The 18,519-nt window shown below is 36.2% G+C and overlaps 5 protein-coding genes across 8 annotated transcripts; 2 read left to right on the forward strand and 3 right to left on the reverse strand.

The window, feature by feature from the left end:
* Positions 1–431: 431 nt before the first annotated feature.
* Positions 432–4,398, forward strand: LOC108561041 (Krueppel homolog 1-like). Of its 2 annotated transcripts, none has more exons than XM_017918815.1 (2): positions 432–696; positions 2,318–4,398. In XM_017918815.1, the coding sequence occupies exon 2, from the start codon at positions 2,341–2,343 to the stop codon at positions 3,958–3,960; it is 1,620 nt and encodes a 539-aa protein (XP_017774304.1). In that variant the 5' UTR covers positions 432–696; positions 2,318–2,340; the 3' UTR covers positions 3,961–4,398. The 2 variants fall into 2 exon arrangements, with proteins under 2 accessions (XP_017774304.1, XP_017774303.1); XM_017918814.1 differs by lacking the exon at positions 432–696 and adding an exon at positions 1,170–1,878.
* A 1,081-nt stretch (positions 4,399–5,479) lies between these two features.
* Positions 5,480–6,472, reverse strand: LOC108561034 (small nuclear ribonucleoprotein-associated protein B). Its single transcript, XM_017918802.1, has 3 exons — positions 6,338–6,472; positions 5,880–6,273; positions 5,480–5,825 (listed from the first exon to the last, which is right to left on the reverse strand). The coding sequence occupies exons 1-3, from the start codon at positions 6,338–6,340 to the stop codon at positions 5,578–5,580; spliced, it is 645 nt and encodes a 214-aa protein (XP_017774291.1). The 5' UTR covers positions 6,341–6,472; the 3' UTR covers positions 5,480–5,577.
* Positions 6,473–6,760: 288 nt separating this feature from the next.
* On the reverse strand, positions 6,761–11,014 carry LOC108561039. Its single transcript, XM_017918811.1, has 5 exons — positions 10,933–11,014; positions 8,490–10,753; positions 8,140–8,390; positions 7,178–8,076; positions 6,761–7,114 (listed from the first exon to the last, which is right to left on the reverse strand). Exons 2-5 carry the CDS (start codon positions 10,700–10,702, stop codon positions 6,791–6,793), a joined length of 3,687 nt encoding a protein of 1,228 aa, XP_017774300.1. The 5' UTR covers positions 10,703–10,753; positions 10,933–11,014; the 3' UTR covers positions 6,761–6,790.
* A 184-nt stretch (positions 11,015–11,198) lies between these two features.
* On the forward strand, positions 11,199–14,469 carry LOC108561040 (repressor of RNA polymerase III transcription MAF1 homolog). 2 transcript variants are annotated; one of them, XM_017918813.1, is made up of 4 exons: positions 11,199–11,282; positions 12,272–12,896; positions 13,294–13,571; positions 13,740–14,469. In XM_017918813.1, exons 2-4 carry the CDS (start codon positions 12,555–12,557, stop codon positions 13,804–13,806), a joined length of 687 nt encoding a protein of 228 aa, XP_017774302.1. In that variant the 5' UTR covers positions 11,199–11,282; positions 12,272–12,554; the 3' UTR covers positions 13,807–14,469. The 2 variants fall into 2 exon arrangements, with proteins under 2 accessions (XP_017774302.1, XP_017774301.1); XM_017918812.1 differs by lacking the exon at positions 11,199–11,282 and adding an exon at positions 11,467–12,129.
* A 214-nt stretch (positions 14,470–14,683) lies between these two features.
* On the reverse strand, positions 14,684–18,457 carry LOC108561037 (ubiquitin carboxyl-terminal hydrolase CYLD). Of its 2 annotated transcripts, none has more exons than XM_017918808.1 (7): positions 17,899–18,457; positions 17,236–17,835; positions 16,513–16,950; positions 16,138–16,350; positions 15,646–16,078; positions 15,261–15,593; positions 14,684–15,208 (listed from the first exon to the last, which is right to left on the reverse strand). In XM_017918808.1, the coding sequence occupies exons 1-7, from the start codon at positions 18,319–18,321 to the stop codon at positions 15,012–15,014; spliced, it is 2,637 nt and encodes an 878-aa protein (XP_017774297.1). In that variant the 5' UTR covers positions 18,322–18,457; the 3' UTR covers positions 14,684–15,011. The 2 variants fall into 2 exon arrangements, with proteins under 2 accessions (XP_017774297.1, XP_017774296.1); XM_017918807.1 differs by having other exon boundaries at positions 16,513–16,925; positions 17,223–17,835.
* Between the last annotated feature and the right edge of the window lie 62 nt (positions 18,458–18,519).

The raw sequence follows: 18,519 nt of genomic DNA on the forward strand, positions 1-18,519 counted from the left end.
ATTCGTCATTTAATTTGGGTCAATACGCTCGTACGTTATGTGCTTCAAAAATTAAATCATGCCGTCCGCATTGAATTCTAAATTGCCTCAGCTCTCTTGCAGACGATTTTTTATACATATATTGTTTTTTTTTTGTTGTTGTTGTATGTATGTATAGATTTATATGTATATATATATGTATGTATGCGCGTGCTGTGACCCAAGACAATTTCGAATGTGCGACTTTTTGCATTTCTTCAGTCTGATGGTCAGTTATAGCGGTACAGCTCGCAAAAACCGCAGTTGGTCGCCTCCACGTGCTCTTGCCTGCACGGGCCAGACTTGTTGGGATCCGAACGATGAGGGCGGGATGTGGTGAGGAGCGGGCGGGACCTGAGCGTTCGGATGAGTTCGGCCGTCGACGCTTATCACCGAACTTGTGGGAGGTAAACATTTCAGTTTGATTTTAGAGCGCCTTTGGTATAGTCCCAAAAAACTTTAAAAGACAACACCAGTAATAACAAACAAATTCCATTACTAGCGTTTTGCTACAGATATTGAATCGTTTACACAGTTTCCATTCGAATTCGGTCTCCAAATGAGAAGACAAACATCACCGTCGTCAGTTCATTGATAATAAACAGTTTTATATTTACATTTTGTTATTACGTTCCTATTCGCAACATTCTATTTGGATTTTTACTTGCATTGAACAACGTAAGTACCAAATTTCAAATATTTTCTGAACATAGTATAGTAAACAGTTAGTAATAATTTAATTTAATTTTACGTAAATGAATGCTGTTTCATAAACTTTGTTGTTTTCGATTGGATTAAAATATTTTATGGACCAAGTTATTAAAGGTGACTAAACAAACAAATTTGTTGATTCGTAAACAAATTTTGCAACAGAAAAAAGTTTATTGTTTATTGGTAGTGTTTATCGTTGGGCGGCTGCGTGTCGAGGGGGTAGAGGGAGGTGTTCTTCGTTGGTGACGGTGGGGATTGGTTCGCACGGCGATCGGTGCGGGACGTAGAACCGACTCCGACCTACGTCTCTATGGGTTGGCGAGGTCGGTGATCGTTGTAAAAAAGGCGAGCGGAAAGTACACGTGGAGGCGACCGACTGCGGCTGGATCCTCGTGCGGGGTCGCCGCTTGAGAGGTTGAAGTGAGCGTGCCTCCATCCGCAGTTGGCCGCCTCCCTGCAATATTGCGCGTGTCGCCTGATTAGCAACTAAACTGTCGATGTTGTTTTTCAACACCAAATATAAATAGACAATCGCTCATAAACATTTTATATATACAACAGACTCATACATAATAACACTTTATATACAATCGCTATACTTCTTGAAATAATTTAAAAATCTCCTTGCCGAAACTCGCCAGATTACGGATGGTCATGACTGCGAGAAACGTATAACCGCACAACCAACAACAAAAAAAAACAGAAGAAGAAAATAAGCAAATTTTCCTGACCTACTCGAAAATTCTTAAAGGAAAAAGAATCCGCACATATAATTTTCGGGGATTGGTAGGGAAGAGAGCAATGCCCTTTCGGTGGTTCCTCCGGGGTCAAAAACCGACCTAAGAGCATTTTTTTTCCGAATCCCTCTACCCCCACCTACGCAGTGCACACGCACGGGGCGTGGCCTCATCGCCAAGAGAACGCACTTGATCACAAAAAGTTGCATTGATGCGTTGCACCTAAAACTGTTTAGACCGTTCCTACCGAAGAGTGCCTTACAACAATTTTCATCATTGTTATTATTTCAAATATTATTATTTTTTCTTATTCCATCCAATCAAGTGAAAATGGCTCATGCGGCCTCAGATCCCGTGCAAGAGACTTTCATTAAGAATTTTATTATGCGTTACAAAACCGAACACCCTGATGGTGCGTTATAGTTTGTTTTATTTTACTTTTTATTTTGTTAATTAAGTGATATTTTTTCAAAGAGTGCAATATGAGTCAAGATAATAAAAATGGTGATTATTTCGTGTGGCAGTAGTCAGTAGTTTCGTGTGGTAGTAGTTGTAGTAATTGTATTAGTTAGAAGATTTTTCACTTATTCGGCTATCAGCAATAATTAATTCAAATATTTTTAATAAAAAAATTATTTAATTATTATTATAATAAAAATAAAATAATCAATTCTAAAAATTTATTTTTAATTTGAAAGTTTTAATGTATACTTAGAATTTTTATGTAAAATTATATATATTTTTTTAAGAATTTTATATAAAGTACTTAAAATCAAATTGATTAAAGTTAGTTTTTAAGTGTGTTATTTTATTTAAATTTTGTAAATTTTATTTTTCTGTTTTCTTTGCAGAAGTTTGGTCCAAGGTGCCAGCCATGGTTGGTTATTATAGTGAAGCGGCAATGCCCGTAGTGCCAGTGCAGACATCCGAGGATATATCTGTGAAGCGACTGGTCTGTAGTCCGGATCTGCCCATACCGAGTTTTCCTGGACAAACTCCGGTAGCGGAAAACATCCAATGTTCTCTGTGCAATAAGCTTTTCATTTCGAAAACAGCGTACCAAGCGCATCAGCGTACACATCATAAGGAGGCAGAGGACCCATACAAATCCAGTCCGGATCTGCCCATACCTTCTTTCCCTGGACAAATTCCGGTAGCGGAAAACATCCAATGTCCTCTGTGCAATAAGCTTTTCATTTCGAAATCTGCGTACCAAGCGCATCAGCGTACACATCAGAAGGAGGCAGAGGATCCATATAAATGCAATATCTGCTCGAAGACGTTCGCTGTTCCAGCAAGACTGACCAGACATTACAGGACGCACACCGGCGAAAAACCCTTCTGCTGCGAGTTTTGCAATAAGTCTTTCAGCGTAAAGGAGAATCTGAGCGTGCACAGGAGGATACACACCAAGGAAAGACCTTACAAGTGCGACGTGTGCTCGAGAGCGTTTGAACATTCCGGCAAGCTGCACAGACATATGCGTATCCATACTGGAGAAAGGCCTCATAAATGCACCGTGTGCTCGAAAACTTTTATCCAATCGGGTCAATTGGTCATCCACATGAGGACGCACACAGGCGAGAAACCTTACGTCTGCACCGTTTGCCAGAAAGGTTTCACGTGCAGCAAGCAGCTCAAGGTCCACTCGAGGACCCATACCGGCGAAAAACCGTACTCCTGCGAGATCTGCGGCAAATCCTTTGGGTACAATCACGTCCTGAAATTGCACCAGGTCGCCCATTACGGCGAAAAAGTATACAAGTGCACAATTTGCAATGATACTTTCTCGTCCAAAAAGAACATGGAAGCTCACATCAAGAGCCATTCAGAAAACGCAGCTCCGATTTCGCCCCCGCAATCAACAACTCCAAGTTCCGAATCTTCGTGCTCGTCATCCAGTGACAAGGAAAACAAGGATGCCCCTATGAACCTCACCCAGATTCCAGAGCAACCATTGAGTTACGACAACGATTTCCGTTATTATTTCTACCAAAGAGAACATCTCTCCCCCACATCATTTTCCTATCTTCATTACGGTAATCCGTCCAGCGGTGTGGAACTCCTGGCCGCAGCGGCAACAGCTACTGAAAGAGTTCAGCTGGATGCTGCAAACAGGGCGACTCCGCCAGACATGGCCGTCCTCAACCTCATCTCCAGGGGTACCACAGACGTAGCAGCAGCGTTGAGACAACATCCTGCCTATTTCTCGCAACCGGCCATCCATTACGACACCCCTCTGAATGCTGGTGACGACATCAGAAGGCGCGTCGAGGCTGCTCTTGCTGTGGAAGAAATCGCCTCAGAGGGTGAGCCGATCTTAACCCCTCCTAGCTCGAATCCCGTCTCGCCCGCTCCCTCCGTCTCCCCTGATCCAGAACTCAGTCTACCCCCGAGAAAACGATCAAAGATGATCCTGAAATCCATGGAAATCGCCCAGGACTTGTCACCGGTGCGCTACAGTTCAGTCATTCAGTACGCTCGCGCATCGTAGTGATTCCCGCAAAACCAAATTCAAATTGAAAACAATCAATCCGTACTATAATTTTCGCTTTTAATATTATTATATAATACTACTATGGCAATGTTTCTATTCGTGGAGGACTAAATTTAGTGCAAGACACCAAAACTGTTTTTACGAAACATTGTTTCTGTTTGTAACTTATATATAGACTCTGTTTTTTTTTATTTTTCTGTGATAGACATGACGTTTTACCTCATTGCAGTGCCTCGGATCCATGATCCAAGCAATATTACTATTTAATATTAATCATAAAAATCACACAAAAAATACACTGCACTGTCTCAAACTATATATTTAATTGAAAAGAAACCGGATTAATTAGAATTAATCCATTCACCTCATACTAGTATCTAAGTATAAAAGTAAATATTGTGTATTAAATAAATATTATTATGTTGTTTTTTGAAATTTCTGTTTCATTTTTTTTAATAATATATATATTAAAAGAAGTGTGTTGGCTGATCGGTATATAGATAAATGTGTTTTGTATTTTTTAAGTATAAATATAACTTTAATTATTATTTAATTTTTTATTTTGTTTCACGTATTTAATAAATAAAAAAGTAAATTATAAAAAAAAATCATGTACTGTACTCTAAGTCTGAGCCAATAATGAAGATTAAATTAATTTTTCATCTGGCATATGTTAAATTCCTTATTATCTATGTACTATTATTGAATAAGAGTAAATATAATGAACAATATTTATGTCTATTATTTTATCCCACTTACAAAAATCGTACTATCTGCAAAGACTTTAGTATTTTATTAAAATTATGCGAAAATAGTATAATCTTAACATAATTTACAAATACAAAATTACTTACTGTCACAATTAATAAAAGGCAAATAATGTATTTAAAGAGTGTTATATATTATGCACAAAAGAAAATTGATTGAGATATATTTAAAATGTCACAATAAGTAAAATATAATTTATTGTAATCTAACAATAGATTACAAATTAATGATATCTAATTAGTCAAGTTTTTACGTAAAACAATAATGTTATTTTATTCTATAATGTAAAACAATGCATCTTGAGACACGAAAATAGATTAGAACTTCAAGCAAAAAATGATCTAGTCCAAAAATAAATGTCGGGTACATTTTTTCAGTCTCCAGTAATATCAAAATATACGGCTAATTTTATACCAGTTATTTTTATTCTGAAACAGTCATTGTTTAAAAAAATAAGTTGAAATTAACTGAAATCATCACCCACTGTACATGATAATTCCTTTATATCGATAGGTTACAGTTTATAGACAACCTAAATAACTTGGATGTAATGAAAATTTTATTCCTTTACTATTTGCCGATCTCAGTCTGAGACTTTTTTGCTTAATACAAATACTGTTATATATAAATAATATACTTGAGAGGTAAATAATAAAATATGTAAAATATATAGATATATTAACTTGTAAAATTCAAATTTCAAAATATGCTGGAATACTAATCAGAATTGTGTAAAAAAAAAGGTCTTTAATTTTATTATGCTTATTATAATTATCATACAAACTTATTATCTAAATACAAATTGAAAAAATTCTGTACTGAATTTTAGTTTATGTATCACCAAATCTAGTAGGGTCTTGGTGGGCCAGGAGGGCCTCCTCTCATCATGCCAGGGGGTGGACCTCTCATACCCATTGGTGGTGGGGGACCACCGCGTCCCATTCCTGGCATACCTGGAGGCATTCCCATCATACCAGGAGGTGGTCCCATCATTCCAGGAGGAGGACCTCCCATCCTGGGTGGTCCTTGATTCATTTGTGGTGGTGCAGATACCTGTCCACGTCCACCAGGAGTCATGACTTGTTGAGATGGGCCTTTAAAGAGGAACATATTAATATTGTGAATATAATAACATTAAAGAAATATACCTCCAACACCACGAACTGGTCCTTGCAGACCAACAGGAACTCCTCCAATACCAGCAGGCATTCCTCTACCCGCAGCCCTTCCCATTCCTGGGCCTGGAGCAGCACCAGGAATTGGCACTCTAGGTAAACCTTCCTCTGGTGGTGGAGGTCCTTCTACAGTTAGAGAAACAATGCTTTCTCCTCTAAGTAGAACAAATCCCAATACCCTTTTTTCCTCTCGTTCAACTTTTGAATTCTTTGGTTTAATTTTCCTGAATTCTTCACAATCACCAAGTATCATATTCATGTGCTTATCAAAAGCCTTGAATGTACCGATAAATGTACGAGAATCTTGCAGGGTGATCCTTACCCTGTAGTTTATATGTTGGATCATTTTATTATTTTTGCCGATCGTCTATGAAAAAACACAGAAAATTATAAATAAAATATAATGTTGTGTACCGCAAATCTATACTTACCATTTTGTAGATTTTTTAGTAACTTTTAAATAGAAAATACTACAGTTTGTTTATTATTACGTCTGCGAAACGCATTGAAAGAAGCTAACCTCTAATGCGTCCCTCAATGCCGAGCAGAGATTGTAGTATTCAAAATGGCGGATTTATGTGGAATTCGGAGGGAAATTAGCGACCTCTATATTAACTTACAAAATTAAAAAAATATTTGTTTTAATTTGAAACTAGGATAAACAAGTTTATTCACTTTAAAGAGTAATTAAAAACACATAATACGAATAGGAATTCAAAAATAAACAGTAGATCATCATTTATAAAGTTCTTCTTTATGTTTCAATAATAAATATAAAATGAACACAAACAAAAGAAAAATGTTTTCAAAAAAGATATAAATATGTATATGTATAAAAAAAAAACATTACTCCTCGCGTATACAAAATAATCAAACTAATAGTTTTAATGGCAGTAGTTGCACTGCGGATGGCATTTGATACCATTAACTCCACATTTGCAGCCTCCGGTTGTATCTCCCTTTCCTCCGGGGCCCCATCGCAATCCCTTGGTTACCCAACATATTTCTGTTTTACACATGGAACACCTTACCCAATCACAGCCCCATTTCTTCATCAAAATCACTTGACATGCAGGACATGTTAAGGCCTCGCCTTTGTTCACCATCTCTTCAAGCATTTCGCGTGTTCGTTTTGCATCCTCGTCAGTTTCCGACTGAACATTCATCCTTTCCTGATATTGTTTGCAGTTCATTCCATCGTGTATTGCCTAAATGTTAAAATAACAATATAATTAAACAATAATAATAATAGATGTTTATAAAATATTCACCTGACAGGTTAAACAGTTGTTCTTTCGGCAAACCGGACATCTGAACTCATTCACATTGTCCTCGAAAATACACCATCCCTTGCAATCTGGTGTCTTGCAATGGAAGGATTTATCAATTTTATTCTCAGCTTGCGCTACAGATTTTGCTAGAAACTGATCGTACATAACTGGAGTGACCAATGCCTTTATTTCCCTATCTTGCAAAGCAATATCACAGGAATATTGTTCATCCCTGTAAGGACATTTCACTTCAGCTTCATCATTAAATTCGATTGTGTAAGCCAGACAAGCCTTGCAAAATTGATGTAGACATTCTCGCAAAGTCACTCCCTCACCGTTAGGAATTTCCGTGAAGCATACTAAACATTCGAATGGCTCTGAATTTGTTACTAAATCGGCGCTATCCAGATTCATCAATTCTAAATAGTGTTTAGTTTTTGGACTCTTTGGAGCTACCTTTTTCTCAGTCTCAACTTTAACTATATTAATTCGCCGCGAAGCGCACACCGAGCAAATCTGACATGTCGTTGGATTTATCAATGTACATACTGTGCATTCCCAAGTTTTGTTAGGCGTAAGGGTTTTATCGTATTCTGTAAAATCTTCTTCGACAGCTTTTGGAGGTGCCCTAGATTCTGATTTACCTAAGCCGCTCGTAGAAGGTTGTCCAGTTAATTGAACTTTAACTCTTTCAACCTGTTTCAGTTCAACTTCTTGCACTTTTTTCTCTTCGATTTTAAGCTTCACGTCAATTACTCTAGGAACAGAAGTAACAAATTCTTTTTTAATAATTGATATTGCTGGAACATTAATTTCCTTCCTTTCAATTCCCGCTGCTTCCTCAAGTTTTGGCTCCGCCGTGATTTTTTGTTCGTACTTAGCGGGTTGTTCTTGTTTTACTAAGAACATACAAAAACTAGTTGATAGAAAATAGATAATATAAGTCGTTAAGTAAAACTCACCATTACTGTTATTTCCAGGAGCTACCAAATACAGAAATACTGGACAACCAGCTGTTGTGACATTATGATCTTCCAATGTGGCATTTTCATCTGTCGCTAATTCTTTGCCCAAAATCCATCTTTGCACTGCAGCTGGAATTTCAAATTCCTTCTCTACCTGTTTCTTTAGCTGGGCTACAGTTTGCGTTGCTGCAACTTGAATTGGAAATGGTCCTCTGTGTGACAATCTATCCTCGACGTACATGTCGATCCTAGAAAGAACACATATTCAGTTACTTAGAATGTGTTATTCTTTTGGCATGCTCTTGAATTATGTAATTGAAATTTATTTTAGAATTATTAACACTTACGTGAAACCGTTTTTAGCAGGAGCTTCATTCTTTTCTATGGATTTCTGTCGAACAACAGAACAATTTACTTTCAGTTGCGCCAATTCTCTTGCATAAATTGCAGCATCGCTCAAATCACCTTTGGCTATTGCGTTTTCTAAACGGCGTAAAAGTCGATTAATTTCCAAAGTATCGGTATTATTGGTATTCAAATTTAAATTTTTTATTTCACTGAAACGTTTGGGCATATTCAAAAAGAGGTTCTCGTTTTGTGCTAAATTAGCGTACAGATGCGTCACGTTTGCTTTTCCAGATTTCTCGCTATATATATCTTCGAAATCCTTTGGACGCATTAGTTGAAAATCTTTATCATTCGCTGCTTTTTTAACAACTGACGAGGATGTTTGGGCTGAAGATGATACCTTTAAAGGTTTCAATTGTTTAACTTCTTCATCTTTTTTAATAGCTTTTACATCGATGTCCGCTAACTTGCCGTCTTCTTTGTTCAAATTTGGATCGGATGTTTTTGCTTGGTCCATTTTCCCTTGCTCTTGTTTCTCTTCAATAGTACTTTTACGATTCGTATAGACGATGTTCGATTTCCGCTTTGGCAATGAATTCTTCATTTCAATCAACATCTTTTTGAGTTTCTCGCGCTCCTCCCGTTTGATATCCTCTTTCTTGTTTTGCTCGTGTTTCGTGAGGGCGGCAAATCCTATTTGCGTTTTGGATCTTTCCAACGGATTCTCACCTAGAGAAGTATTTTTATCCGCGCTCGGACCGGTAGTTGAGGCTTCTTTTATTTCATTTTTCTTTTCGATTGAGTTATTTTTAGGGGGGGCTGTTAAATCATCAAAGTACGGTTTTATGGTAGAACAGACATGGCATATTATGCGCCAGTAATCGTTTACGACGTTGCATTTAGGACAAAACCATGATTTGCGCTCAATTTTCGGGGTTGCGGGTTTTATAATGCAGGCGCTCGTTTCCGCTTTCGAGAGAGGCAGGAAATTGTTGTTTTTTGTTGTCTTCTCTTCAGCTTTTCCACCCTGCTTTCCAAAATAATCGCGCTTCTGAAAAACGCTCGATTCGCGGAAGAAAGCAGAATTGACGGTGACTTTTGTTACGTTCGTGATTGCGTTGAATTTGGCGATTAGATCTTTAGCTGATTTTCTCTTTGGGGAAATTAGACTGTCTGTATTTGCTTCCTCTGGTTTCGGCCGCATGAACTCAGGCATCTCCGTTAAGATCTCGTTTTTTTTGTGTTCTTTTTTGAGTATTTCCGTAGCCTCTCTATCCAGTTCACTTATGTTAGTCAGGAAAAGCATATTCGACTTTCTTTTATCCTCTTTCTTGTCTATCTTTAACTCCTTGTTAATTTTAATTTCTGTTAGTTTCTCGACCGGCTCGTACTTATTGTCCTTTTTGATATTTCTCTTATACCACGGCCGCGGCGAAACTGGCGCTTCGACCAGGCTCGATCTGGCCGAAGTGTTCGGAGATTTGTTTGTTATTTCATTCCCTTTCGCCGATTTTAATATCCCGTGGTCTAATTTTAAAGAATCGTTAAATAGGATATCTGCGTCCGCATACTCGATTGTATCCTCCGCCTGCAATGTGTTCATTACCCTCTCGGTGCTGACGGACGGGGGCTGCGGTGCCAAACGTTTCTTCCTCCGCAAACTGAGAGTGTCCTGATTCCTCGGAGGTTGAGGTGCTTTCCGTTTGCCTTTCACATGCAAATATGCTCCAGCTCGCTTTGTCTTCGAGGAATCGCTGTTCGTCCGGCGATGTCCTCTTTCATCGTCCATTTTCCGAGTCATCAGCGGCAAACTTTTGCTGGAATCTTCGTCGAACTTTGGCTTCTGGAGAGTATCTTTGTTAAAGAACAAGTTATATTTCTTTCGCAGAGTTATATTCTTATCACGCTCCCTGATCCTGTCCCTTTGTTTCAGACGGGCTCTGTACGTGTCCGTCTCAGGACCAGGACTTATTTCGCACACTTTTGGTTTCGCGTACGCGTTTGGTGCTACGAAACTGAACGAAGCAACGGTCCCGGTGCTATTCAGGCTTTCAGAGCTTCCAGAAGTTCCAGAATTCTGTACATCCGAATTGACCGATTCACGCGATGAGGATTTGAACCATCGTAGGAATGAAAACAGGCCACTATTTCGTTTGATTTTTGGATCGGAGCCAGCACTTTGTTTCAATATGGTGGTTTCTTGGTCATTCATATTAAAAAGGGAAATTCATAAACTGATTGTCCACCGTTCCCGTTCATCATTCTAACAAAAACAAACAAAACGGAAAAGTATAAATAAATAAAATAAAAATGATAAGTATGTTGAATTAAGCGATCGAAAGCGCTCCATTCCAAGCGTTAATTATTTCGGAATGCAGTGTTCGGGTTGCGAAGCCTTTGTTTTATTTATTATCTACCAGGGGTTATTAACACACCACTTACCAGCGGTGAACATTATTTTTAAATACAACGTGTTCAAATAAAGCGAATCAAATGGACGCCTTAGTACCGACGTCCGCGACGCCAAACGAGTATAGGTACACTTTGCGTCGGGACTGCAGTTTAAATTTAGTACTCAAGTTCGGGTCCGTCCGGTTGTCAAAATTATTCTACAATTTCATGTTTTCTAATTCCCATTTTCCCAATTCTATATTTATATAGTCGTTATTCGTCGAGCGCGAAAATTCAATCGAGCGCGCGTATTTTCATTTCCTCCAAATTAACCCCTCAAATTGTACAAATAAATATATTCATACTTAAGTAAGTGCCAAGGGTATTCACTATTCATTTATGTAAGTAAAAGTCGTTGCTCTTGAAAACTATAAAAGGCCGAACGTATTTACCTCTTTAGAATGTGTTCAAGAACACCGAAAAGAATTAAAAATAATACAACAAAGAAATATATTTATTTATATAGAACACATAATTAATTAATTAATTAAATTATACTTCAGAGATCCAGATAAACAATATCAAAATTGAGAAGTTTACAATAATTACGACAATTAAAGGTCATTTAATAAGCAACAATTACATAATAATTACAACACAATAAAAAAAACAAACAAAAAAAACTATTCATATGTATATTGATCAATCCAATTGCGGTTGTTTGTTTGGCAACTCTGCAGTCTATTTTAAAGTGCATAGCGCTTCGTTGCCAAAGTTACGTGTATACAAACGGTATTTGTTTTTAAATAATATATTCGTATGATAGATAAGCCTGCGCTCACGTACAGCACCTTTAGTCAATAACGTCAATTGAATTAGTTAATAACTATTTATGAAATAGCAACTGAACATTATTTAGTTTGTTTCGTAACTTGGCAACGCAGCTTCGTGCTATTTGTGTTGGTGTCAAACAGATGATAAAGTCGCTCCAATTTGGTAGAATTCTTGTTGGAATTATTTGCACTGGTTGATAATAAATTTATTGGTTGAAAAGTGTTTCCAATTGGAAGTTGTAGAAATGTTGTGCGATTCAGCGTATTCTGAACACTAGCTAAAGGTTCTGGGCAGATTTATGTGGAAAAGTTCTTCGTGCTGTCGGGAGTGTATATAGAGAAGTGGACTCGTCCATCTTTTACGAAAACCAAGCGGACGCAGACCAAACCCACAATTGTTGATAAACATATCTGGGTAAGCAAATTTCCAATTGGATTTTTAACAACATCAGCAATTGGTCGAAATTTATTGAGTAGGTCATCATTTTACTCAGTATCGACGTTTTATCAGTAATGATAAATTTCACTAAAAAAAGTCTGTTCTTTGTGTGTTTCAGCATTTAGTGTTTGAGGACAATTAGTTAGTGCCCAATTAGAACTATATTTCAATCAATACTATTGTAATGTGCCCGAACCATTTGTTGAGCAAGAAATCCGTTAAACGCACTTTATTGCCGACCTACAGTTTAGTCCATTCAAAGAGAAAAGGGATTTTCATACATCCCACTGCTATGTTCAAAAACTTTACAGTGCCGTGTTCAATATAAGAAGCAACAGTGAAAGTGTGTTACTCATAAACTGAATTTTTATTTGTCAAATTACACCCAATTTCAAATTAAAATGAAGTTGCTTGAAAGTACACGATTTGAAGCTATCAACAATGCATTGTGCATTGAGACTGGTGACAGCAAAATTGCTGGTCGCATCGAGAGCTACTCTTGCAAGATGGCTGGAGGAGATAAGGCCAAGTACAAGCGGTTCAATTCTGAGGGAGTTCACCCCAATGACCTTCAGGCACTTTCTCCACCACAAGGTCTATCGCCAGGAATATCCCAATACAGCCGCAGTGTGTCTGGGGATGAGGAGGGACCACTCTGTGATACCATTAGCAGGAAAACATTATTTTATTTGATTGCAACATTGAATTCAGCCTTTCCAGATTATGATTTCCTTGATGTCAAGGTATTATTGCAATTATTTCAAACAAATCCTTACATATGAGTAACTCAGATAAGAACAAAAAAATAAATAAACAAGTGATACTATTTTTATTTTTAAATAATAGTATATCAAATCTCAAGTGCTGAAATTTCTGATAAATCTACTAATTTATCTTATAATAAAGTTGATTGTTTGCAAATGTAAATATTATTTCAATTATATTATTAATTTTAGATTGTGCAAAATTTTGATTAAACAAAGCTTAAAGTTTCATAACAATAATTCCATTTAGAAATTTATTAAAATTTGCTGAAATAACGATTAAAATATATTAAAACTTTATTCACTTTTTTTTTTACTTGCAGTGATTTTGTTTAAATTATTAAGTTTCCTATAATTGTTAATTTGATTTTTCTAGAGTGACGAATTCAGCAAGGAGCCGTCATTGCAGTATGTGATGAATGCAATTGACACGAATCTGTCAGCAACTGCTAGGGAATATTATTTACCCTTAAGGCAGCAACTGTGGGCTGCAGTGGAAGATGAAATCACTTTATCTGAATGTGATATATACTCGTACAACCCTGATTTGGGATCCGATCCCTATGGCGAAGATGGATGTCTTTGGAGTTTCAATTATTTCTTATACAACAAACGCTTGAAGCGTATTGTTTTCTTTACGTGCAGAGCAATTAAGTGAGTTAAACATACAAGGCAAGAGTACCGAATCGGGTTTCCAGTTTCAACCTTGCCTACCTCATCTCAATGGAATACCCGATTCGGAACTTTATATATTTGTTTAATAAATATAAATGATTTTAAAGTTCTTGATTGTATATTAATTCGATTTGTATTTTCGTTTAGCCCAATTTATGCTGTGGATTCGGGTTTCGGAAGCGATTTTGCAATGGACGAAGATGAATTAGATTAAACACGATCGTGGATTAACAATACTTATCTGATCGTAAATCTAGGATTTGTAGGGCTCTGGACCTAAAATATGTTTCTTAAAGGGTCCATTTTTTTTTCGTTTGTATTTTAAATACTGTATTTAGTTGTTAAAATGCGTCCACAATGTTTATATTATTTTCCTTAATATGTGGCACCCCTCCAATAGATTCTAGTTGAAAATCTTTTGGTGAGAGCAAAAGTACAAATATACACATCTTTTAATAACACTAGGCTAGACGTCTGCTTCTTTTTAATACGCTGTTTTGTATGAAAAATGGTAGACGATCTTCATTGTCCTTTAATATAATAATTATATACTGTATGTGGTATATGGAATGTTCGGTTCTTAACTAAGCAATAACGTTTAATCAATCAACATCTATATCTAGTAAATTCTAAATAAATATTTTTTTCGTTCATTATTTATCGGTTTTGAATATGCCAGTATGTTCGTCGTTTTATGAATTGTATTCAATTCTTGACATTTAATAATAATTTGGTCTATAAGAAGCTAACCTTGCTTTGTGGACATATTAAATTAATTTCATTTATACTGGCATATTTTAATTACATATCGGGAATTATTGCTTCTTTACGAATTTATTTAAATTGTGATTTGATCTCAAAATTTATTTATTTTTTGTGAGCAAACGTTTGAAATATTTTATTTAAGTTTTTTTTTAGATTTAAAATCATATCGTTCTTGTTATTAAAAAAAAGAAAGAAGTTATTTAAAATTAGTTGTTACACTTTAGCTTGTAAGATGATCTGATCATATAGAAATAAACGAAAACTTAAGTTAGGAATCGTTCTTATTTTTTCATTTTCCCTACACGTCAACGAGAAAAACAAATTGATAGTTATATAATATATATATATTTAATAAATATAAACATTAGACAGGTATTATTCCCTATTGGAAGGTGTATTATTTAATTACTTTTTGCCCAAGATTACTAATTACGTTTAGCATACAATTAATTGAAATTAATACAGCTCTAATAGTCAATATCCCTGTTAAATAAATATTTGAAATAAACTTAATAATTCTGAGTATAATTTTAAATAAAATTAATAATCAATAGCAAAAAAAAGATAATAACAATCACAATTTACCACGATGTTATCGTTTATGTGTGTAGATGTTGTTATCAGTCAGTAAACAAGAGAAAGGATGTACGTGGCTTATCTGTACATCATAACGTCAGAACTTTGGTACATGCATATGTAGGCGTCACACAACAAACGACGGGCGTGCTCTGGTAAATGTCTGTCTAGAGATGCATTATCGTGCATTGTCCTGCACAACTGCTCATCAGACAACCATTTGGAAACATCAGCGCATGCAACCATTTCAGGTATATTGTAACCATTTCTTTCGCCTAGAAAACCGAACGACAAATAAATAACGAATTTAAAAAGGCATCAACTTACCTTTACGATCAGCCATGGAATCAAAGAAACACCAAGGAGCTTCGTGCCCGACGCCACACTTGACGAAGGCTACGTAGTGAGATGTTTCAATGCAAACGACGGCGAATAGCTCCATGTACAACCTTGGTGGAAGACAATGATCGGACATGATCAAAAAGTCATGAGGAATCGCAAGAGGTTTCGGTACATGCCTCATCCTATTCTCATGTGTGTGGATAGTATGCACGCACTGATCACAAACGGCAGTACTCTCTAAGCCACTACCACATTCGTTGAAACATTCTCGACATTCCCACTTTGCTAATTTACCACAAACTGTGCATTGTCTTGGTGCTGAATAAAAACGTAATTAATAAAACTTACTTTTTAAAATCTATCTACTTACAATTTTCAATAACATCTGTTACGTCTAGTAACTGAGAGGGCAATATCCTAGGATACATCTTATAATTTTTCCCGAACCTGGGCATTTGTATAATAAGGCACGAAGGCACTTCCTTCAGCTTTATATCGCTCGTCAAAAAGCTCTGCTCGAATAGTTGCTGAACGGTGGGCAGCTTCAACTTGTGATCTTTCTCCACGAACAACTGGTAATGGTATGCTTCCTGTCCAGAATTTAATTTCAGGAAAGGTTCCGCTTTTAGGATCTGCGCGAGCAGGGAATTTAGAAACTCTTCGGGATCTTTTTCTTCGCTGGTAAGGCCTGAGACGGAACTCAACTGATCCAGAAGTTTTCGCAAATTCATAACGCGATCTGCTCGCACAAACAAATTCTTTCGCAGCGGATTCACAATTTCTTCTCTGAGCACTCGTTGCACCTTAAGGATATAATGTATATGTCAAATTTTAGTATTTACTAATCACTATTTTTACTCACTTCTTCGTAATCCGAAATATCGTTTGGACCTTTAGGCCGGAATAAGAGGCTATCGAAGACGGCGGTGTAAGTAAACATGGCAAACAAAGTTGCATCTAAATAGCAGGAGTTGTGATGTCCTTGTATACCCCTGAATTTTCCGCAAACAGCATCAACGTCCTCCTCTGTTTTCATAATTAAAGGTGGTATAGCTCCAGGAATGATTGGACAATCCTATGGAAATATCTAATGTAATTCAATTCTTTTTCAATGTAATTACTAGTTGATATTGATTATGAGCTGTAATAATTAATTCCATATTCACAATTTCCAATCCAATTAGAAATTAATAATTTCAAGTTTTTTTTTAAATATAATTATATATAGCATACATACTTTGCCAAAAGTTCTTTCATTGAAGCTGTGTCTGGGCGTATGAGATCCATCAATAAATCTTGAATCTTTACGGCATTGATTGATTGGTACAAATAACGCTCTTCCATCGTTGCACTCGAATAGCTGTTTTCCTTTGTAGTTGCCATCGGTGAGTTGAAGTGGCAAATAATCATGTTCTTCATCTAGTTCTATTCCAACGAGGACGATACGTGTTCCACATTCGATTCCCATCCATCGCACTACGCCAAACAACGGTCTTTCCGAAACATCAGTTAAAACTTCTACCACAGATCCTACTGTTAAATCGTTGGTTTCCGATGGTGTCGGAGGGTTAAAAAATATCTCATTGTCATTATAAAATGTCGAAGTGGATGGCGTCGACTTTTTATTGTAATCGCTTCTATCATTCAGTTCTGAAACAAATAATGGAAGATTGTCGTAGTTGTCATCTTTTGCTTTTATGTTGCTGTAGATCGGCTCATCGTAACAATTATAATAACTTCTTTTGTAATGATTATTATTAACGAGAAACTGAGGGTTCCTATTGCGCGGCATTATATACTCGCAAAACGCGCACACTTTCTACTTGCACTAAATTGTCAAATTAAAAATAGTCTTGATCTAAATGTGAATTGTGGAACCTACATATAAGTTATTTTTAACTGAGATACCAACATGGCGAATATCGTCTAGTTCCAGTAAAGCCTTACCTAAGTCGTTAATATAAAATTTGCTGCTTGAATAAGTCTTAACTCCTTCCAAGTCTCGTGATAAATTCGCTTTTCTGGGAACAGTCCTGCTTCCATTCATAACATTATTGTTTTTTAAATTATTTGGAGGTAATTCATTCTCAACTTTCTCACAATATTTATTTAAATTGGAGAACTTATTTAGTTGATTCTGATCTGTGCTTCCTGCCCATGAACCAATGACATCAATCAAATCAACACCACTGGATTTACTCTTCTGTTGATTCTTGTTTAGCAAATACAAATTATCAGATTGGACAATTGTATTTTGATCAAAATCATTATTTGTATTCACAGTATTCTTCTCTACTAAACTATTTTTAGTGGAATGTGACATTGTCATAAAATTATTGGTAGTTGTTGTATTGTGATTATATCCATTTTCTACTCTGCCATCTGCATTCCTCTCAAATGATGTTAAATTCTTTTGGATGCATCTATCAATGTCATTTGTACATTTTGAACTTGGTACAAAGAGTTTGTCAATTGTTGTAAATAGACCATATCCAGGTAAACAGTTAAAATATTGTTTTTCCAAATATGAGCCATTACATTTATTTCCAATCCTCTTTTCCTACATAACACAATAATAATAATTAATAGAAATAATGAATATACACAACTTGAATAATCTTACCTTTAATTGGATACCATAACATGTACCAATTCCTTTTACTTCTCCCATATACTTCACTTCTCCTAACAATATTTCATTGTTAAGATTACATCCAACAATTGAATTCAGTTTAATGTCCATTAAGCTCTGGCATCGTTCCTTGCTTTTTGCAAGTGCAACTCTGTCTTGCGGTGAAACAACAGATTGTAAAAAAGGCCACAGTTTCTCATCTATGTATAATATAGATTCTATAGAACACACAAAATTAGTTACCAAGATCCGATCTTTCTGTATAACTTTAATAAGGCAATGCTGGCTGCTCAAATGGCTCTCTATCTTAATAATTTGCCCCAACAATAGACTTTGTGGTCTATCTGATTTGTCATATTCATGAACTAAATCGTTTTCAAGTAAAATACCATAATAGCACTGTCTGGATTCCATCTTCAGATAATGAACTTTTGCGACAATTACATTCTAACATCAAAAACAACATAAACTTGAGATTCCTAATACATATGCATTTGTATAGCGTACGTCATTATGTCACTGCATGACACATCCCAACAACCACTGACACTGACCAAACATAAAACAAATAAACAATGTACATTAGCAGTTGCATACTTCACGGTTGTTTTC

This window comes from Nicrophorus vespilloides, unplaced genomic scaffold (genome assembly GCF_001412225.1).
Source record: "Nicrophorus vespilloides isolate i.1.1-1 unplaced genomic scaffold, Nicve_v1.0, whole genome shotgun sequence".
Taxonomy (NCBI): domain Eukaryota; kingdom Metazoa; phylum Arthropoda; class Insecta; order Coleoptera; family Silphidae; genus Nicrophorus; species Nicrophorus vespilloides.